Source organism: Ipomoea triloba, chromosome 11 (assembly GCF_003576645.1).
Source record: "Ipomoea triloba cultivar NCNSP0323 chromosome 11, ASM357664v1".
Taxonomy (NCBI): domain Eukaryota; kingdom Viridiplantae; phylum Streptophyta; class Magnoliopsida; order Solanales; family Convolvulaceae; genus Ipomoea; species Ipomoea triloba.
In genome coordinates, this window is record NC_044926.1 from 22,251,683 (window position 1) to 22,274,282 (window position 22,600).

Sequence of the window (22,600 nt, forward strand, 5' to 3'; positions counted from 1 at the left end):
TTTGTAAATCTAGAGATGTTAAATTTTTTGAACACATATTTCATTTAAAAATGGTTCATGTGTGTGATAATATGCCTACAAATGATCTTGCACCATCCTCTACGCCTCATCTTAAAAATAAAACAAAACAACTAAGAAAGAGTAAATGACATAGGATTAAAACAAGTTTTGGTTCTGATTTTATAACTTTCTTACTCGAATTGAATGATGTGAATGAAATATGTGATAAATTTGTTTGTCTTCACATATTAGAAGAAGAACCAAAAACTTTTAATGATGCAATGTGTTATGTAGATTCAACTTTCTAGAAAGAGGCAATAAAAAATGAATTTAGACTCTATTAAGTTGAATCACACTTGTGAGCTGGTAGATATGCCTAAGGTTTTTAACCAATGGGTCGTAAGTGGATATTCAACAAAAAGCTTAAAACAAATGGTTCAATTGAAAGGTTTAAAGCTAGACTTGTGACTAAGGGCTATAAACAGAAATTTGTAGAAGATTTATTTTATAATTACTCACCAGTAACAAAATTTGCAACTATTTGTGCTTTGTTTGTCTTAGCCTCTATACACAGGTTGAAAGTTCATCATATGGATTTCAAAATAACCTTTTTTAAATGATGATTTGGAAGAAGATATCTATATGGAACAATCTCTTTGATGTGTTATCGTTGGATTAGAACATAAGGTATATAAACTCAAAGGTCTCTATATATCTTAAAACAAGTACCAAAGAAATGTTATGAAAAATTTGAGTTAATACCTCATAAGTGTTTATCTATCCATATTTTCCTTCCTTTTCATTAGATCATTTTGTTTGATAATCACACCATTTTTCATGAGAATTAGTGCTTATTATTTGTGTTATTTTGCAAGGAGTATGAGTTGGAAAGCATTGGAAGCAAAGATGAGCATTTTCATGCATTTTGGTGGACATTGGAGTCAAATAGAGGCCAAATATGAAGCTATGGATAATGATGCAAAACTTATAAGGGAGCCCAAGAGTGGTGTTTTCAATGGTCTTGGGTCATTTAGGCAAACCAAAACAAAAGAAGAGCAAAAGATCAAGGCATTGCAATTTTTTGCTCATTTCAAGCACTGTTTGGTTATTTGACCATATCTTAGCTTAGGAATGTCCAAATGAGGTGATTTTTGTGCCATTGGAAAACCAACTTGAAGGGCTACAACTTTGTTGAAGATTACAAAGGCCAATGAAATGGTTTTGGGAGTGAAAAAAAGCCTAGAAGTTAAAGTAGTTGCACATAATTCTGCTTACAGTGAGAAATGCAATTTCTAGAGAGTTGGGACACCGCCACTTACATAGCCATGTAGGTGGCCATGTCACCCATCCCTTGTTCACTATTTAAGCGCGATTTCAACATTTCTACTCGATTTTGACCAAAGGTTGAACCCCTAGACACTCTCTTTCACTTCCTTTCATATTTTTAAGTTAGATTAGGCTTAGATTTAGATTTCTATACATATTTGAAGCTTGTAATCAAGGATTCAACACTTGGACTTCAAGATTTCCCTTATTTCTTTTCTTTTACAAGATTTGTGTTTATTGCTTGTGCTTTTGTGTTCCGTATGCTATTTAATCATGAGTAGTTATTTTGTGGACTTGAGTTAGGGTTGTATTATCTATCTTGATGCTTAATTTGTGATTATTGCAAAAAAAGAGAAGAACTCTAACCTAGGGTTCATTGTGTTTGTGAAGGTTTTGTGTTCTTATCTTGCTTATGAATGATGTACATATTCATTGGTATGTATTTGGAGGATTCCTTGCCTCAATGAGAGTTGGGTGATTAATTCAAGCCACCCCTTCATAAACCCAATTTGCTTCTATGAAAATAGGGTAAATTGGGGGTTTAAGATGCTAATTGTGCTTGAAGAACTTGGAGTTGATTCACCACGAAAATGGGGCAATTCCTTTTTCTAATCCTAGTATATTTTACTCACGATAGTGACTTATAGACTAGGATTCCTACGTGCATTCCCGCTTTATTCTTGGTTATTTGTTCTCCCTAACCCCGTAGGTTGTTGAAGCATCTAGATGATAATTCCGCCTAACTTGAGTCCTATTTCTTTATTTTGTGTTTATCTTTGTACAGATGTGTTAGTCTTACTATTTCCTTAAAATTGTTGTTTGCTTAGCTTCTTGTTGATTTCCATATGCTACTGCTTAGTTTTGTGATTGCATATTGCGTGTCATAACCTCCAATCCTCTAAAGACAACATTTTACACCTGTATGGAGTCCTCCATCACTCATTTTTGCTACAACCAATACCATATGGAGTCCTCCGAGTATAGTAATTTTGTCAAGTTTAGTCCTAAATTTCAAATTGACCACCTGTGGTCCTTTGACATTCAAATTTTAACTATTCGTGGTCCAATTTAACCACACATGGTCCTTCAACTATCAAATTTTAACCACTCATGATCCTTTTAGGAGGACCATGACTAGTTAAATTTCGAAAGTTGAAGGACAATGGGTGGTTAACTTGGACCACGTATGGTAACAATTTGAAAGTTGAAGGACCACGAGTAATCAATTTGATAGTTTATGACTAAACATGGCAAAACCACTATATTCAGAGGACCCCATATGACATTTTCATAAGACTTTGTTAGGTCTAGGTTACTCTGTTAACCGATAAGATGCTTGTTTATTACAAAGCTTTTGAATTTGAGTAAATTATAATGTGTCATTATGTCTGTGATATGTTGATATTTAGTGCAAGTCTCAATGCTATAAGTGAAACAAAAAGATTATTATATGCTAATTTTGATATGAAAGATCTAGGTGAAGCTGATGTTATCCTTAGTGTAAAAATCATTAAAAGTGAAAAAGGTTAATTAGGCTCTTAAACTTTCAAAAGGTGTAATTAAACCTATAAACATGTTAGTTTTCAAAAAAAAAAAAAAACCTATAAACATGTTATTTTGGTGCATTGAAGCCCAAAAAACTAGTTGATGACTTGTAATAGCATGTCACGGGGGTTCAAGCTATTCTCTGGTCAACTCCAGTGATTATTTGACAAAATTCAATGAGATTCTAGGGACAAACACCAACGATCGGCCACTATCGAATAGCCACTGGTTGCATTTGAGGAAGGCGACGAACACTGGGTCACCTTTTCAATTTTGGTTTTCAGTCGCCTTCTGCTCTGAAAGCAACCGTTTTGGTCGTCTTCTGCTTCAGTAGAAGGAAACCAAATGGTTGTCATTTCCAGACAAAGGCGAACAAAATGGTTGCCTTTAGCTTCGAAAGAAGGTGACCATTTTTTGTTACCTTCTGTTCTGGAAGAAAGAAACAAAGTGGTTGCCATTCTTAGACAAAGGCGACTATTTTGGTTACCTTATGCTCCAGAAGAAGGCGATAATTTTTTGTCACTTTCTCTTGTAGAAGGCGGTTTTTTTAGTCACTTTCTCAAGCAGAATGCGACCATTTTGATCCTTAGAATCTCGCTAGAAGTTGGTTGAAGGGTCGTTGGAGTTGGCCAAAACCCTATTGACCTGCTATTATAGGTCATCAATCAAGTTTTGGGCTTCAATGCATCAAAATAATATGCTTATGCATTGAATTGCACCTTTTGAAATTCAATTTAAAGGCCTAATTGACTTTTTTTTTTAGTAAAGTTTAAGGATTTATTTGACCATTTTTCTTATAAATTTTAAATATACTTTGAGGAAGAATATGAATAACTATGTATCTCATATATTTTTGGAAGAAACAACAGAGAAGAAAAAGGGCATCATATTTAACTAATAAACGTGATTGATGACACTTTATTTGAGCTATATTTTACTCGCCACCCCTTACTTTACTTCTTTTGGTGTATTTAATTGGGATTTTGAATCTAATGACGTGTTTTGCGTACAATTCTACCCAAGTACAGAACTAAGGAAAAAAAAAGCCTATTGGTGAAAATGTGAGCTAATTTTGAGCGAAAAGTGCATGTAAAGGAAATAGAAGGACACTTGGAAGTAACCCAAAAAGAGGATGCGTAAAGAAGAACGAAACTAAGTCCGTGGTGCGAAGTTAATAGTGCTCATAGGCATCGAGTCTGTTTCTACAGATCAGGGCGGGAGCGCCCATGTTGTCGCCCGTGTGCCAAACCCTATTGCGCAGTATAAATTAATAATTTTATATATGAAAAGAGGAGGAGGGAATAAGCGTGAACAATAACTTAGGGTATAAACACCTTTGTGAGATTTTCATCTTTTAGACTTGGAAATTGCTCTTTAAGCATAGATTTTTGGATTCATTATTAGCTTTAATACTTCAAGGATTGAGGATCCGCTCTATTTTTAAAGATAAGTGTTCTTCTTTTAATCTCGTTTACAACTTTATGATTTATTGCTTTGATATCTCTATGTCTTTAGTCTATATAATATGTGAGTAATCTAGTTTTGGGTTGGATTGAGGTTTACATGATATTCTTAATGCCTATTTGGCATTTATTGAATAAGAGGGTAAGACCTAATTTAGGGTTCCTCTTGTTGTGAGAGTTCTTGTATTCTTGTGTTGAGATGTGGTGCACCACATTGTTAACACTCATCTTGTTTTGAATTTGACCGTGATGAAAGTTGGGTCAACATTCTCCTAGACCCATCTCGCAACTCTTAGGTTCCGCTACGAAAGTAGGGAACTCTAGAGATCTAGATTTCTTGAGCTTCATTGAGGGGGTTGGTAGCATCACGAAAGTGAGACAATTCTTGCTCTTCAATTCGACCTAACATTGGATCACGAAAGTGGTGTGTTAGTCCATTTAACTGGTGTTGACAATCTTGGAACCCAAAGTTGAGTTTGACTCCTCTTAATCTTAAGTGTTGGCAATCTTGGAACCCGAAGTTGAGTTTGACTCCCCTTAATCTTTAGCGTTGGCATTGAATCAAATGTTCCCTCATTCCCAGCCCTCCTTTCATTATCAATTATTCACTTGAGTTGTTTATTTTCATTCCACAATCCCTTATCATTGCTTAGCTTCCACCAATTTTCCTTCTCCTTGTGTCTAAAAGATTTTGAGGATTATGCCTAAAATATTTTGAGGATTATGCCTAAAATATCGTCCCACGATCTAAATAATTTATTTTTGTTTGAACCATCCAAGACAATCAGTGAACTATGTTAGTATAAAATAAAGGAACATACTACTCCTACTCCCAAATTCTACTATTAACTTTACTCCTTTCACAAATTTTGATGTTGATATTTTTATTGGGACTTACTGGATAAAAATAACAAATAATCAATTGCCATAAGGGAGTAAAAGTAAGGGAATAGAAATGGGAAGTACATGTAGTAGAACTCTAAAATAAAATATTTGATTTATGTCCTACCATGGAGATACAAGTATAATAATTTTATAATAACTACCACTCACTCTATTATTGTTGTTGTTGTTGTTGTTATTATTATTAGTGTTGTTGTTGTTGTGCTCCATATATAGTACGGACTAAGGACTTACGGAGTTACGGAGTATTTGAATAGAGCAGTAGGTGTATAGAGTATCGTATTTATTGGAGTGCACATGTCCTCCTCCGCCGTGGCCCTTGTTTGCGGCACCTGAATTCTGAACCGCCGGAATTTGAAGGAGAAAATGGCGCGGGGTATAACAGCAATTTGGTGCGTAATGCTCACCATCTTCGTATTCAACTCGCCGTTTAGGAGGGCACCCTTCACACTGGCATTGCCTCGAACAGATGGAGGAGCTTCGCTAAACGAAGATGGAAATGTGAGGAGAGCGATGATAGAATTGGAGGGTGGACCGGAGGATGTGGCGTGGGTTGTTCAGCTCTCTGATCTCCACTTTAGCGTACACCACCCCGACAGAGCCCTTGACTTCAAGGCCATCGTGGGGCCTGCTCTAGCCATGGTCAACCCTTCCTTGGTCTTCATCACTGGCGACCTTACTGGTAACCACCTTTCATTCATCCCAATTATTTGTCTTCTTTAATTTTTTTTTTTTTACTTTACTCTTTTTTAATTCACTGTTTGTAAATTTAATAAAAATGCCTTCTTGTTAAGCTTTTAAGCTTTGAGTAGTTCAATATTGAGCTCCAGAATTCTCAGGTTTCTACTGACTTCTAACATGAATGGGGAGGGGGAAATGTTTTCTTGTTCTCTTGGTTTAACAATTAAGCGAGCTTCTGAGAAGGGATAGGAAAAGGGGAGGGATGAATTGGAGAGTCAGTTTGGAAACTAGGCTCATTATAGATCAAAGAAACTAATTGTATTCCATTATCACGTTTCGGAGATTCAGAACATAAGAACAAAATCATCAAGGATGGAGAAGATCTTTGAGAAGCTTTGGTGTATTTAAAAAAAGGGCCTCTTGATTCCGAATAACTTTGAGAGTTGTGTGGTTTCGTCTCTTTGAATTTTGATAATTGGACAGTTTGATATTGATTGGCTTGTTGATGATGAAAAGCTATATAGAGTTTATAGAGTTTTTTATTGGGTAAAGCTCTAGGATCCTACAGCTTTGTGGTGGCATATTTTCAAACCACCTAGGTAGAATCTGGTCTGTCTTACATTGTCTGCATGCATAAAAATTAGATGCAAGCATGGGATGTCTGTCTATGTGAGTGCATATTGTCAGAAGTACACCGAGGTGACCATGACAGAAGGCCTATTGTCGTGTAAAGTTGAAGCTTTTTAGTGCTTTTTTGAAGTATATATACTGGTTATTTGGTTTGCTAGCCGCTGGCTATCATTAGAAAGCTTGTGCATTTCCACTTTCAGTTTATGGCATTCCTAACATTATCGTATTCAATTCATTCTGGCTGTAGACACATAACATATTGCTTGACGCCTTGACAAGGCCATAGTTGTTGGCCCTTTACATGGCTCCAGGTTAACAGGTGCATTGCAGAATATGTAAAACCAACTGGAAGGAAAACCTCACATAGTCTCTTATATATTACTTTGGTTTGCGTATTCTCCTATGCACCCAATAAAATGAATGCATGGATCATTACTTATTATTTCAAACTACCATTGTGTCAAATATTCTTAATTTTTCTAGATTTCTACCAGATGGGAAAAGCAAGGATTTACTAACAATGAAGCAAGATGAAGCGGAATGGGTAGAATATCAGAAAGTGATGGAAGATGTCATTAAAAGGAGTGGGCTGAAAGGGAGCACTTTTTATGATCTCAGAGGAAACCATGATAATTTTGGTGTGCCAGACACCGGTGGTTCATTTGATTTTTACTCTAAATATAGCATCAATGGGCAGATGGGAAGAAATGGATCAGTTAACAGTGTCACTGTGCAGGTATGCCATACTTTTTAACTGTCAGTTTCTGCTGTTTTAAACCTCTCTAATGAAACCAAAAAAGAAAAACATAAAAAAGAATGATAATTATAAAAAAAAAAAAAAAATTAAAGGAGAGGAAATGCTAGTTATCTTTAACACCACCAATATTCTTCTTTGTATTATTGCTATTGTCATCATTATTCATGTTCATATCCAGCTTCAAAGATGAATGCAAGAGATTATCAAGCATTTGTATTTTCCATTACCTTGGGCAGTTTTCTTTCTATTGAAGTGTGGGAGAAGTTGGTAAATGCCCATTCTTAAATCTATAAATTCCAAAACTCTAAAAATAATACACACCTTCTAAAGAAAAATATTTTTGCTGTCACTTCTGTATTCTTTATTGGTTCTGCTTATTAATTTTCTGGTTTAAGTTGCTCTCTCAAATGTTAATAAATTCATTTTGTGATTTTCTTGTTTGATGGCTTCTGGAAATAATTATAGCAAGAAGTCCTTTCAGTATTTTCTAATTGTTTAATGCATGGTTGTCATTCAGACTGGCACACGCAATCTACTTTTTGTTGAGTTTGACAGCACCACATCTTTAGGATTACGGGGTCCAACTAATTTATTTGGTCATCCAACTGACCAGTTGTTATCTGATATAAGCTCTGAACTATCACAATTGGATCCTCTACTTGCAAAACCTATTGTCAAGATTTCACTTGGGCACTTTCCACTCTCCTTTTCTGCAGCAGCTTATTCTAGAAGGACTCTAAAGGACGTGTTTCTGACACACTCCTTGTCAGCTTACTTGTGTGGGCATCTGCACACAAGGTTTGGAAAAAATTTAAAACGGCATCATCAATCGAATCACCATCCCTTGTACTCCCAGCAGTACTTTCAGTTGAATGGACATGGATTACCTGTTGAAAGACCTAAAGATTTTTCTCTAACGGGCACTAAAGAATTTTGGGAGTGGGAAATGGGTGATTGGAGGAAGAGTAGAGCTATGCGTATTTTGGCCATTGATAGAGGTTGGATTTCATTTGTAGATATTGACTTCAGATTGGGGGCAAAAAAAACTATTATATTGCCTACATTTCCACTTGACTCTCGCTTTATTTTGGATAAGTCATTTCAGAAGAATGAATCTCAGCCTGTGGATCCTACATTTTACAGTAATATCAGAGTTCTTGTGTTTTCTTCTACTCCAATTGTATCTGTTGTGGCCAGAATCTATGACTCAAGGCCTGGTAAGCTCATTGTTGTAATAGAAGCTCCTATGAAGAAAAATGGGAATGGCTTATCTAGAGGGGACCTTTATACTTGCCCCTGGAATTTTAAAGCTTTTGAAGATCCATCACCTGAACGATTCTTGTTGCAAATTGAAACAGTTGATATTAGTGGGAGATCAACTTTGACTGAACTACGACCCTTTTCCATTGTTGGTCAACGTGCTAGGCTCCCATGGAATTGGAAAGAATTTTTTGTTATGGGTTGTCAATGGGATGTTTTATATTACCCAATCTTCTGGTCCTTTTACTTGTTTACCCTATCCATTCTTCTTATTCCGAAAGCCATCTTCTTGTTTTCTAGAAAACAATATAGTTATAGGACATTCATTTCCAACAAGGGTTTATCAAGTTACATAACATGGATTCTAATGGAGCTATACAGTGTTCCATGGGTGTGGTACTGTATGGTTGGTTACTTGTTTTACCTCATATTATGCCCTTGGCTTTGCGGCCAAGTTCTCATGGAAGGAGAAAGGGGATACATGACATTTCGAGGTTGGGCATTCAGATTCAATACAAGTGAAAAGCTCAAGTTTGTTGGGTTTCCAGATATAATGGTGGTTGTTCTTCCTCATCTTTATTTTGTCATTTTGCCTGCACTGTTTGTGATTATAGCATGTGCAGCTGAAAGAGGAATATACCGAGACTATTTGCGTGCACTTTCTGGGAAAAAAGATGATTCTGAGAATAAGATTTCTTTTTCATCTACTTGTGGAAGAAATTATACCTCGATACTTCTCCGTATGCGATGGATTAGGAAAGCTCTAGTGCTGATTTGTTTGGCAATATGTTGGAAGCATTTTATGGTAAGTTTTCATCCTAATTTATTTGAGGCCTTTGAACTTTGCTTTCTCTTTTTAATTAAGGATATGTTTGTCTGATCCCAGCTAGATTGGCATCAAGGTTCAATTGAGTTGAGTACCATCCTATTGAAGTCTAATGTCAATATACTTGAGATTCTAGTCAGATTTGTTTTGAAATTTTAGGATATAAAAATGGAGTAATATCCATTTTCATTTTTAGCTGTAAATGTTTTCTGTTTAAATTCTACCAAAACTAATGGTTGGATGGTAGAGTTACATGATCTAGAATTTTGGGGGAGGGGAGTGTAAGTTAAAATGCTTAAAGATCCCTTTTTTAATAAAGAGATGGCTGCATTAACTTTCTCATTGGAGCACAAACTAAAAGAGATTGTTATTATTATCAAACTTGGTTTTCAATTGCTTAGCTTTTGGATAGCAGAAGAAGGTAAATAGTCTATTACATATGCAGAAAGTAGGAGTTGTCTTCCAAACAACCCCCTCCACTTTGCTTTTCTAACTCTTAGATGCACCACGATATTCTACTCCCTGCATTTTTCTTCCATGTGTTTTATGGGTCGACTTTGAGTGAAAACAAGTGCCTAATTTACCTGGATTATTTATATACTCATTCTTTTATGCAGAATTGCAGAGCTCTTTGTAAAGCGTATGAGATGAACCCATTTATCCATTTCCCAGTTTATAGCCTGGCAGTCCCGCTGTTGTTGGTTTACACAATCCACAAAACCAGCAGAATTTGAGTGGCATCCCGCGTAACTAAAAGGTTTGTCATTGTTGTGTTTTACAGTTTTTATAATACTGCTGGGAACGGTTTCATATATACATTCATTACCTATATAAAGATTCAAAATATTTATTTGACAAATCTTGATTGGAATGATTGCCCTGGATATCATTTTACAGTTACTGGGACTACCAAAACAAAGCAAACATTATTTCTTTTATTTCATGACAGACTTAACTTATCCAACACCTTTCTGGTGATTGGTAACCAAATAAAGTGATGTTGCCAAAACCTGTTTTACAAGGAATTGATCATATTAAAAGTGATCTTCATCAACAGAGTTAAGCATTTATTCTCATCTTTTCTAGCTCTCTTAGGCTGACTTTGAAGATGTGGTCAAAATAAAATGGTGCCACAAAATAAACTTCACTAGATGTAATAAAGGAGTAATCCAATGAAGAAAATCTAACAGTTTTTTCATGGAAAATGCTATATGTATCAGATTTTATTTAACCTGTTCGTACAAAAAATAGCCACATGCAAGAAAAGGAAAATGAGTTGGAAGAACTGCTCAAAGAATTTGAGAAATCGTGTTAAATGGTCTGTGAATCGGGTTGTCTATACTTTAGCTAGGGAGGTTTTTTATGTTGGGAAAATGACACTTTCTCCCGAGTTATATGCATATAGCAATTTATTTCTTTGAGTTTTTCATGTATCCACATTTGTCCCCTCAGTTATGTTAAAAGTGGCGATTTTTCCCTCTGTGATGTTAAATTGACATTTTTGCCCTTAAAATAACTGTTTCATTTATTTTTCTTCAACAAATTATTGCTTATATGTATGCATGACCACAATTCGATTCAAACCTAACTGGATATTGTAGCAATCATACTGAAAATTTATTTATTTATTTATTTTTGTAAATTCTATTTCTTTTTTTTAATAGTCTAAATTCAACAATTATTTTATTTTATTTTTTCGGGTTCTGAATCGTAACCAGAACCGTCCATACTATTTTGGTATGATTGTTATAGTATCCGATTAGGTTCGAATCGAATTGTAGTCATGCATACATATAAACAATAAACAATAATTTGTTGGAGAAGAAAAATAAATAAAATTGTTATTTTAAGGGTAAAAATGTCAATTTAATATCATAGGGGGGAAAATCGTCACTTTTAACATAATTGTGGGGCAAATGTAGATACATGAATAACTCAAGAGAAAAAGTGTCATTTTTCCTTTATGTTTGTTAAAAATGTTTGTTTTTTTGTTCCTCCAATCATGATTGTTGTGCTCTTAAGTCTTTGACAGGTTGCTTAATGATGTTTCCGTTTTCTTTATAAAAAAAAAAAAAAAAAAAAAAAAANGTTTTACAGTTTTTATAATACTGCTGGGAACGGTTTCATATATACATTCATTACCTATATAAAGATTCAAAATATTTATTTGACAAATCTTGATTGGAATGATTGCCCTGGATATCATTTTACAGTTACTGGGACTACCAAAACAAAGCAAACATTATTTCTTTTATTTCATGACAGACTTAACTTATCCAACACCTTTCTGGTGATTGGTAACCAAATAAAGTGATGTTGCCAAAACCTGTTTTACAAGGAATTGATCATATTAAAAGTGATCTTCATCAACAGAGTTAAGCATTTATTCTCATCTTTTCTAGCTCTCTTAGGCTGACTTTGAAGATGTGGTCAAAATAAAATGGTGCCACAAAATAAACTTCACTAGATGTAATAAAGGAGTAATCCAATGAAGAAAATCTAACAGTTTTTTCATGGAAAATGCTATATGTATCAGATTTTATTTAACCTGTTCGTACAAAAAATAGCCACATGCAAGAAAAGGAAAATGAGTTGGAAGAACTGCTCAAAGAATTTGAGAAATCGTGTTAAATGGTCTGTGAATCGGGTTGTCTATACTTTAGCTAGGGAGGTTTTTTATGTTGGGAAAATGACACTTTCTCCCGAGTTATATGCATATAGCAATTTATTTCTTTGAGTTTTTCATGTATCCACATTTGTCCCCTCAGTTATGTTAAAAGTGGCGATTTTTCCCTCTGTGATGTTAAATTGACATTTTTGCCCTTAAAATAACTGTTTCATTTATTTTTCTTCAACAAATTATTGCTTATATGTATGCATGACCACAATTCGATTCAAACCTAACTGGATATTGTAGCAATCATACTGAAAATTTATTTATTTATTTATTTTTGTAAATTCTATTTCTTTTTTTTAATAGTCTAAATTCAACAATTATTTTATTTTATTTTTTCGGGTTCTGAATCGTAACCAGAACCGTCCATACTATTTTGGTATGATTGTTATAGTATCCGATTAGGTTCGAATCGAATTGTAGTCATGCATACATATAAACAATAAACAATAATTTGTTGGAGAAGAAAAATAAATAAAATTGTTATTTTAAGGGTAAAAATGTCAATTTAATATCATAGGGGGGAAAATCGTCACTTTTAACATAATTGTGGGGCAAATGTAGATACATGAATAACTCAAGAGAAAAAGTGTCATTTTTCCTTTATGTTTGTTAAAAATGTTTGTTTTTTTGTTCCTCCAATCATGATTGTTGTGCTCTTAAGTCTTTGACAGGTTGCTTAATGATGTTTCCGTTTTCTTTATAAAAAAAAAAAAAAAAAAAAAAGAAATTTGACAAACCAAAAGTAGTGATGATGAAGTGAGTACACAAGAAGACAAAGATACTTGTTTTGGTTTCTATTCACAAATTTAACACACACACACACAAGTGTTAGTATAGGTTATTTTCCAAAAAAAAAAAAGGTGTTAGTATAGTTTAGGAATGGCAATGGGTGGGCCGGGGTGGGGATATATCCCTACCCCGCATACCCACTCATTCTTGCACCCGTGCGAATAATAAAATTTCTACCTCATTTTCGTTTTACAAGAATTTTACAGTACATGTAATATTCAACTCGCAATTTTAGTCATTAATATCATACTTAAATTTAATAAAAAAATTTATAACTACAATTTCCAATATTAGTTCATCAATGTCTTCATTACTTCCAACTTCAAGATTTGTGTATCAAATTAGCCAGTAGTAACAAATATTTAGTGCGTTATGGTTCCCAAGTGAGAGGTCACAAGTTCGATCCCTGTGGAGGTGTTGACTTTTTATGCTTCATATCTGTATGAACAGATACTACAGTGTAATAGACTAATAGAGTCAATAGTATTCAAAAAAAAAAAGTTAGGTTTTTGCCTTAATACCCAAAAATATATACAACACCTTAGGATTAGTGTTACAAATTTTGGAAGATTATATTTTAGTGTTTTAAATCATTAACAACAAACTTCACATATCTCTAGTTTTGTAATAACAAAAAATAGGAAAAAAGATCAAATAAGCCCTAAATTTTATATGAAAATTCAATTAGACTCCTAAACTTTTAAAAGTTGTAGTTAAACTCATCAACAAGCTATTTTCATGCATCAACACCCAAGAACTGGTTATTGATCTGTAATAGCAGGTCGCTAGGGTTCCGCAAGACTATGACTAATACTGGCGATGCTTCGACGACTAAACTCGATGATCGGTAGTTGAGAAATGATCGGCGATAGCCTTTGAAGAAGGTGAAGTAGAAAAGGCAACCATTGGTTTCCTTCTCCATCAAAGAAGACGAGAAGGTGACCATTTTGTCGCCCTATCCGTTGGTCGCCTTTTTCAAAGACTACCGATGACTGTTTGTTAGTCGTCAGTCGTCGGAACATCGCTGGAATTAGTTGGAGTCTCGCGGGAACCTTAGGGGGTGTATTCAATCAAAGACTTTTAAAGACTTTCAAAGACTTTTAAAGTGATGAATTTTAATTGACTTTTGTAGAGTTCTTGTAAACTTTCCTAGAATCTTTTAAGCTTTCATCAACTTTGTAAGAGTCTATATCCTTAGGACAAACATTTATAGACTTTTTAATATGAAAAAGTTTTAAAAGTCTATAAATATTGAAAAAGTTTTAAAAGTCTATAAATATTTGTTTTACGAATATTTATAGACTCTTACAAAGTTAATGAAAGCTTAAAAGATTCTAGGAAAGTCTACAAGAACTCTACAAAAGTTAATTAAGGGAGGTGTATTCAATCTTGACTCTCATAGACTTTTAATGACTTTTATGAACTTTAAAAGTTTGTAGGTATTTAATTTAAACTTTTAAGGAGTCTTTAAAAGTCAGACAATATTTAATCAAGATTTTTTATCGCATTGAATGGATGGCGTGATAGTAGTGGAAGGTTTAAGCAAGTTAACTGTGGAAAAGATGATACTTCCTGCTCTCAATGAAAAGCTTTGTGCAAAGATCATATGCACAATACCAAAGCAGATTGAAATGGTTCAAGAATCGTTTTAACCATTTTTCTGAGCTTATGCATCATAATTCTCAAGATCCACGAATACCACAATATACTTCATCAGCATCTCAAGAGATAAATGTAGAAGCAAGTTCAACAAAGTATTATAAGAGAAAAAAAATAGAACTGAATATGAAGGAAATAGTAGTTCAACTGAGGAAACAAAACGATATAATGTGTTCAATAAATTATCTAATACTCTTGATTCAATAGCGGCTGATATCCATTGTTTGGTGCAGAAAGAGATAAAGAAAATTATACTCTATTTATGTATAATATACTCTATTTTTATGACAATCAACATTTAATTTTATTTTTATTTTTTTTACAATGCATTAATTTATTAATGATTTATAAAAATATATTTTTGTAAGAAAATTATCAATAATATCTACAATTATTATAAGAGTCAATAATGTTAGACTCCTAACTGGAACTAAAAAAATGTTGGTGTAATAGTCTGCTATAACATATTGTACTTTGTGTTCTTCTTATTGTGCAATCTCAAATTAAATTCCTAATATATCCTAATCATTTATACTTTTACCAAATTTTTTCCGTCAAATATAACGGAAGTTTAACTTCAAATTCTTTAGACAATTTGTTTCTTTATTGCGGTTTTCAAACAAATTGACAATTTGTTTCTTAATAATCACAATATACAATTATAACCAAATACTTATATGTATAGATTTGTTTTTGTAAATTATCCTTCAGTTTCCATTTTCTATTATAATTATAATTACATTAGAAAATATTGAAGTTGGATTCTATAATACAATTATGTATAGATTCCTAACTTAAAATTAGAATATTTAAAGAAAAAATTAGAATATTTGAAGTCTTAATAGAATTCTATAATACAATTTTGTATAGATTCCTAACTTAAAATTAGAATATTGAAGTTTTAATAAGATTCTATAATACAATTTTGTATAGATTCCTAACTATAGAGTTCACAAATTGTGAATATTGAGTAATGTAATTTTGTATATTGAAATCTAAAATTGTGAACATAGAATTCTAAAATTGTGAACATAAAATTTTAAAATTGTGAATATAGACTTAAGTCCACCTTACACCCTCCATAGCATAATTTGCCAACATCTATAGCATAGAGACAATGTGATCAAATTTGGAGACAATATGAAAGAAAACATCTTAAGCACAAGAAGGAAATTGCAATATCATATTTAGATGGTAAATACTGTTGTTGAGTTTACAGCAAATGTATAAGCTAGTTTCATGTAAATGGAAATAATACAGTATTCTACAACTCCATGTTATAATTCACTGGATTTCTATATCTCCAGCACCTAAACGCTTCAAAATCCTCATCTCTGCACTCTCACAGAAAGATACAGCATCCTTTCTGGAGGGAATAAAAGAATCGTTTGTTCATTACGTATTGTTTACAAAACATCATGAAAATGGTTAGAATTGCCTGTATTTTTTTTTTTTTCAGGTCAGTGAATTGCCTGTAACTGACCAGCCAAAGAATTTCACTGATGATATAACCTGCAACAATTTCAGTTCAAAAGAAAATCTCATAATGCATTGATCTAAAAGATTGATAAGATTTGAATAAATTCCTAATGAATCTAGTTTGGATGGGGTGAAGTTTGCAAATAATCCATATTTTATATTTACGCTAAATTGCAATGGCTACTTCACTAAACATTCATTCATCAGAGCCAGGTAAGTGCCCGCAAAAGGATAAATGCAAGATTTGAGATCATATCCATGAGGGTACAAATCATTCTGGAAAGGAAAGATGTGTTTACCCAATAATAACTTCAGCGTGGAAGAAGCGGTGCTCTCTCATCAGGTCCAACGAGATGGCTAGTCTGAACGATAGCAGCAAAATGTGTCAGGGAAATAAAGAGCACGCATAAAAATATAGAATACTAGAAGAAGACTTTAGGTGTATAAAAATATAGTCTCACATCTTCATGTGCTCCAGCAGTCATGTTTAAAAAGGATGAATCCTTTGACCTGCAGTAAAGAATGGAACAGTTTATCCCAGTTAATGAATGCAGTATCTTACTTAGCAAAGGCAATCAAAAAAAAAATTGCACATTTCATTATTAGCTCTCCATCTAGGCAAATTATTCTGTGGACCTGGGTCCACTTTGCAAGGTGGACCCGGGTCCAAAATACACATTTTACATACTGAATGTTCACAATTTATATACTGAATTGTTCACAATTTACATACTACAATTTGAATTGTAAACATTCATTATGTAAATTGTGACGGGTCCATGGTATAACTATTCCTCCATCTTTAGTTTTCCAATTTAGTATGCAGCCCAATATATGGTCTTTGATATGAAGCCTATGCAAAGAATTATTTTAATTCTTAAGCTGAAAGATCTTCATTTAAAGCTCTTTCAAACACAAAGCAGCATATAGTATGGATACGTTAGTAACTTGACACAGCGACACAAGGCAAGTGACTAATCCCCTCGTCGAATTGTCGACACCTCTAATGGATGGGACAGCTAGCCTGGAGATTTAAGCCTGCTCCATACCCAAAGCCAAGGATCTAACCCTTGACATTTGGTTAAGGATGGATGAATCCCTTCCACTCAACCACACCCCCCAGGTTGTTCATCAAGAAGCTTAACATGTGTATAATATCCCATTAGGATCACAGACCATGATTCACATCATAAAAAGAATGCTGGAAATAAAAATAAAAAAGGAGGCAGAGAATGGATACCTGAAGTCTTTCTGTGCATCTATGATTTGCAGATCACCATTTTTGTTCTCATCCTTGGCCTTTGATAATGATGAAAAGAACTGAAGAAATAACGTTAACTTTAGATAACATAAATTCAGAAATTTCCTGGGAGGAGGCTATAAAAATTCAAAAAAGAGTGCTGAGGTAAACATTTTCTTGTCTTCAAGACTTTTTGAAAATGTAGCAAGAATTGACATTCAGGGGACTAGAAAAGTAAAACCTTCTACTGATTACCTGGTGCATTGAGATAAACACAATAGAGATTCCTAAGATAAAATTCATAGTCAAGGTATGGCCAAATAATAAGGCAGATGCTATTCCAGTAAAAATTGTGGCAACAGTTGATGAATACTTCTTCAGGATTGTATCTACATGAAAAAATAAATATATAAAAGACATTAATGAGATTCAATAAGCATGGGAGGTCATACCCAAGTAAAAATGCCAAGGATTACCGCTTTCATGTGAGAAATTTCAAGAAAATATTTTCTACCTAAAAGTATTCATAAACAGCCTATGCGATGAATGAAAAATTGGGGTATTTTTTTAATAAGAAATATTGAAAAGCACCAAGGGGGTTGCAAGCCAAGTACATAGACATGCACTAACAAGAAAGACCCATTACAATATTCAGAATAACCCAAACCCAATTTTTTAAAAAGTTGAGATAGAAACTGTTCGTGAAAATATTCTAGAAGGCAGAATAAAGGTTGGAGAAAGCAAAAATTCAGATAATCTCATTCATGGAATCATAGCAATCAGTACCTATGGATTCAAACTTCTACAGGCAGTAAAAAAGGATCTACAAGATTTATTTATGAATGAATGTGATGACAGATATCTCAACTTCAATGGATACTGAATATGTCTAGAAAATGGTTACCTGCATATTTGAAGAAGAAAGAGGACAAGATCCCTTGTGCAGCGTTATTGCAGATTAAAAGCATAGTGGCCCTCGAGTGTCCTTGTAAGATATCCAAGCTATCAGGCCCTAGAGAACATTTTAGCCACCATTGAGCAACATATGGAGCAAGAAACTGTATGCATGTGTTTGAATGTACCAAATAACCTAAGTAGAATCATGTATCAATGCTGGAGCCTCAAACAAGTGTTAGGACTTGAAAAATCCATAAGAAAACCTGTGTTTCAAGACATTGAAACAACCTAAGAGCAGAATTAAAGTTAGTAATAAGGGCAGGCCTCAAAAGACCTATAGCAAAAACTCAGGATGAGTTTGATGAGCTTGAGGTTGAGGTTGAGAGGTTGCTTGAAAGGTTCTCTTTAGGAACAAAGTTTGATGAGCTGGTAAGCGGACTGATCAAAGAGGGTAGGGTAGCTTGAACTTTGAAGTGGACAAAGACTCTGTAAACAATAGATGTAAAAAAACAAAAACAAAAAAAACAAAAAAAAAAAACAAAAAAACAAAAAAACAAAAAAAAACAAAAAAAAACATAAAACAAAACAAAAACAAACTGATTTGCCTAAATCAAGATGGATACAGTGCAATAGTTGGGACCAACGTTGCAATATTACCTATCTTTAAGTAGGTCACTTGGTAGGTGATGCTCTCCACTTGTGGCTCTCCTTTTCCCATGATGAACTTGGACCTTATAACAAGTTTCCATAACTTTCACTTGTACAAACATTTCCCATTTATATTTATGGTCCCATTTTAGAGCCTTCTCTTTAGCCTCATTTGTTTGCAAGACCAAAATCCCCAAATGGATGATAAGAATGTTGAAAGAATCTATAACTTGTTTCACTCTCAATTTATAGCTACGCTAACCTATGCAGCTATTATATACAGAATGGAGAAATGAATGCATCCTCTTTAATTTTCAGGTCAGGCACAAATTCAGAGAGGCGGAGAAAAGAAAGAGATATCAAAGCTTCATTTATGTTTAAAATGAATTAAGGGAAATCAACAATTTAAATTCGGTTTCTTAAGCTGAAGGATCTAATCACAAATTTATCATTACTATAAACATAGTATGATGCTAGAATGCACTTTCAATAGAACTTTGTGATGAAAAATTTATCATCTATACCTTTGAAAAGGGCAGTTCCAAGTATACCAAGGAAATTGAAGAATGCACCATAGCCATACAAAAATAAATTCTGCAGGAAGAAATAAAACTCTTTACTGCAGCATGTAAAAAGTATCTGAATGACACACCAATCTCGAAAAACTCAGTAAGAGTGTTGATTAGCAACATCTCATGACTACAAAAATGAAAAGAAAATTGGAAGAACAAAGAAAATAGTTTGTGATTACAGGAAGCAAAAGTACCAAGACTGCATAAATATTATTTTCCTGAGATCTTTTAAATGGCTCTAAACTCAAATGATGGAGCACATGCATATTATCATGCACTCAAAGGTCTCAACGAGAGGTCTAACTATGCTACATTGAGTGATGTATCTGATGGAATTATACAGTAATGATCCCATAAAGCAGTTGTACACTTGTACTATAACAGAAACTCCCTTTGCTGATTCCTCCCACCAAACAAAAGGCACGGAATAAGAATACAGAAAATCAAATTGCACCTGAAGATATATGCTCGTGTCAAACTGGCTCTTCAAAGCATACTCATTGTAAACTGAAGCCAACGATGGAACAGTAACCTGGAATTATTACATTATTTCAGTACCCACTCAATTTGGCTAAAGCTTTTATTGAAAGGAAAGATATAAAATTTAGAAAAGAGTAATGTCGAGCAAAAAGGGCACGTTATATCTTTTCTAAATTGCATAATATAATGCAAAAGTTTCATTTTCCAAATATAAGCTTTTATTGAAAGGAAAGATATAAAATTTAGAAAAGAGTAATGTCGAGCAAAAAGGGCACGTTAATGATTAGCAGAAAACAGAATGTGTGCTTTATATTTGGAAAATGAAACTTTTGCATTATATTATGCAATCATAAAAAAGAATATAATTCAGCAAAGAAACAACAAACTTTATGCATGTGATAGTGATACTCTTTGGACAAGTGTCCAATCCCCATGCTCGTCCATTCTGGTTTTTCAAGGAAAATAATGGTGCCTATCTGTTGTTGAGAAATGAGAAGTTTAGTAATAATTTTATTCACAAAATAAGGCCGTGCATACCATACATCAGTTGTCTATTAATTACTTGAAAGCATATCCTTGAAGCAGATATTCAACAATTAACTTCAAAAAGCTTCCCATCTGGGTGTTCAAATACCCCCTCTAATTACGAGTGGATGTATTTCTTTAAAGAAAAACTGTCTATAACCTTACTCCTTTACAAAATAGGAATACAAAACTTTGAGACATGATGCAAGTTGGCATGAAAAGTGCCTGTCTAGCAATCACTATACATGGACAATAAGAGAGTAACAACAGAAAGACAAAAGTATGCAACATTGGAATCATATGTTCTTGCTCACAGGCTGAAATTAAGATACAGAAGCTTCAGAACTAAAAAGATAAGAATAATTTTCAAAAAAAAAAAAAGATAAGAATATGCTTACAAAAATCAGTGTATAAAGGTATGCTCCTGTTGCCACCGGAAGACCTAAAGCTGTAGTGCCGGCTGGCAGAGACCGAAGCTGATTCACACTAATCCCAATAAGCAAAAGTGCAAGGGCTTCCCACTGTTGCAAAGATGTACAAAGGCAAGTATAAAATCAAGAGCTGGTAGCAAGTTAACATAGAAACATAGAGGGCAGAGTGCTTCATAATCTATCATGAATGCAAATTACCATCACTCCCCATAAGCGGACCAAATATACATGGCTTGCATAACTCACCTGAATTATGGAAAAGCGTCGTCTCATGACTATCTTTAACAAAACTGCTATAACCAAAACCTGCAAGTTTGACTAGTTATCAGAACAATCTAATACATAACCATCCTTGATGAGAAAAATCTAGATTACATAATGCAAAAATATAGCATCCTCAAATGTAAACCATGATTGAGACATTACAGCATCAAAGGAAGAGTCTAAGCGAAACAAAAATATAAACTATGGACCTACTTTATTTAAACAACTGAAAAAGAAGAAGCAAAGAAGCATTATTGTTTTACAAGATTGCCGAAGCAACATGATAGAATAGAAACTGGCATCCAATGAGAATAATGAAAAGCAATCTCACAAAGTTTCCCAACAAACATAAAGCATTAAAATACCTTCAGATTACTCAGCATTTTAACGGTTGCAGGGTCAAAATATAGCTGCACAAAAAATGGATACATAATACAAAGGTGCCAGATGAGAATTTAATCCTCAAATCACAGTTTAACTATTTTGAGATTAAATAAAAGAATAACCAATCGATAGAAAAGGAGTAGTTTATTAGTTGAAGCAAGAGCTAGTGTAATCTATGCTAATATGCATTCTGGGGGCATGAATATCACAGAAAAAGAAGAGCAAAATGCGCAGAAGTAGACATGGAAGTGGACAATTAAATGAGCTAGTTGCCTCGTTGTATTTGGATTAAACAAGCTGTATTGTGTCTTTCACTTTATATTAGTTGGTAATTAGAATAGTTTATCAATTACTATTAACCTAGGATTCCTTGTAATCAGCTCCTATAAAAGATTGAATTATTTGGAACAATAGACAGGCAGAAATTTAATCTCAATCCTGGGAATAAGTGAGTTTGGATCTCAAGCAAACCCATCTCTACTTTCTTGTTCAGCAGCTGTTCTTTCGTTATTTCCTTTATTCTTGAGCCTGTGATGGGAGCTTATAACATATGCTTACACACTTTACTAACATTAACTAGTTACACATAAGACCGGCCACATCAAAGTAAAATTTCTACAGGAAAGTCAGCATGGCAATTGTAACTTGTGAATGAAAAGAAACTCAGCAACTGGGTTGCCAGGACCCTTTCATTTCACCCTACAGATGTCCAAGAAAGAATTTTAAACATACCTGCATAATGAATTTCAGATAGTTATTAATAGCGTAAAGTAGAGCTGGAACTGCTAGAAGAGCATTGTTGCGAGCTGCCTACAGTCATATAGAGGAAACTGTATTATTTTTTCCACAAGTACCACTGAAAATTTTACCCAAAATATCCAAGTATCTTACTACTAAGCTAGCTATACAGAAAGGAGACTTTGGAAAGTTTTTAAAAAGGAAAAGTCATAGCTTTAACTTCAAAATTGATGCCCACTCAGAACAAAGCCACAGGTAAACATTAGCCTCTAGAGTCTAGATGCAACAACTAATCATCAATAGTAATTGATATGTCACAGATCTCCAGCTTAACATTCCAACAACCATTAATGATGAACACAGAATGTTAAACAATAAAAGTTCACCATGCTTTTAGATAGTGCCAAAAAAAAAAAAAAAAAAAAA

At 33.8% G+C, this 22,600-nt stretch overlaps 2 protein-coding genes across 8 annotated transcripts in view; one reads left to right on the forward strand and one right to left on the reverse strand.

Annotated features, from left to right (window-relative positions):
• The first annotated feature begins 5,507 nt into the window (after positions 1-5,507).
• LOC115996488 (putative metallophosphoesterase At3g03305) lies at positions 5,508-11,562 on the forward strand. 3 transcript variants are annotated; one of them, XR_004093634.1, is made up of 5 exons: positions 5,508-5,919; positions 7,043-7,284; positions 7,823-9,370; positions 10,009-10,227; positions 11,544-11,562. XR_004093634.1 is itself a non-coding variant. In XM_031235740.1 (4 exons), exons 1-4 carry the CDS (start codon positions 5,604-5,606, stop codon positions 10,123-10,125), a joined length of 2,223 nt encoding a protein of 740 aa, XP_031091600.1. In that variant the 5' UTR covers positions 5,508-5,603; the 3' UTR covers positions 10,126-10,262. The 3 variants fall into 3 exon arrangements, 2 of the variants coding, with proteins under 2 accessions (XP_031091600.1, XP_031091601.1); XM_031235740.1 differs by lacking the exon at positions 11,544-11,562 and having other exon boundaries at positions 10,009-10,262; XM_031235741.1 differs by lacking the exon at positions 11,544-11,562 and having other exon boundaries at positions 5,789-5,919; positions 7,032-7,284; positions 10,009-10,262.
• Positions 11,563-15,671: 4,109 nt separating this feature from the next.
• The window catches only part of LOC115996496 (CMP-sialic acid transporter 4-like), a 10,667-nt gene continuing 3,738 nt past the window's right edge, over positions 15,672-22,600 (reverse strand). For all 5 annotated transcript variants that reach the window (XM_031235752.1, XM_031235754.1, XM_031235753.1 and 2 more), the window contains 12 exons: positions 22,169-22,246; positions 21,418-21,462; positions 21,035-21,094; positions 20,756-20,878; positions 19,807-19,884; positions 19,305-19,374; positions 18,140-18,247; positions 17,491-17,624; positions 17,236-17,315; positions 16,457-16,505; positions 16,295-16,357; positions 15,672-16,028 (listed from right to left, as the gene is read on the reverse strand). In XM_031235752.1, the coding sequence (XP_031091612.1) occupies positions 16,307-16,357; positions 16,457-16,505; positions 17,236-17,315; positions 17,491-17,624; positions 18,140-18,247; positions 19,305-19,374; positions 19,807-19,884; positions 20,756-20,878; positions 21,035-21,094; positions 21,418-21,462; positions 22,169-22,246 (876 nt within the window). In that variant the 3' untranslated portion in view covers positions 15,672-16,028; positions 16,295-16,306. The remainder of the gene's footprint in view (positions 16,029-16,294; positions 16,358-16,456; positions 16,506-17,235; positions 17,316-17,490; positions 17,625-18,139; positions 18,248-19,304; positions 19,375-19,806; positions 19,885-20,755; positions 20,879-21,034; positions 21,095-21,417; positions 21,463-22,168; positions 22,247-22,600) is intronic.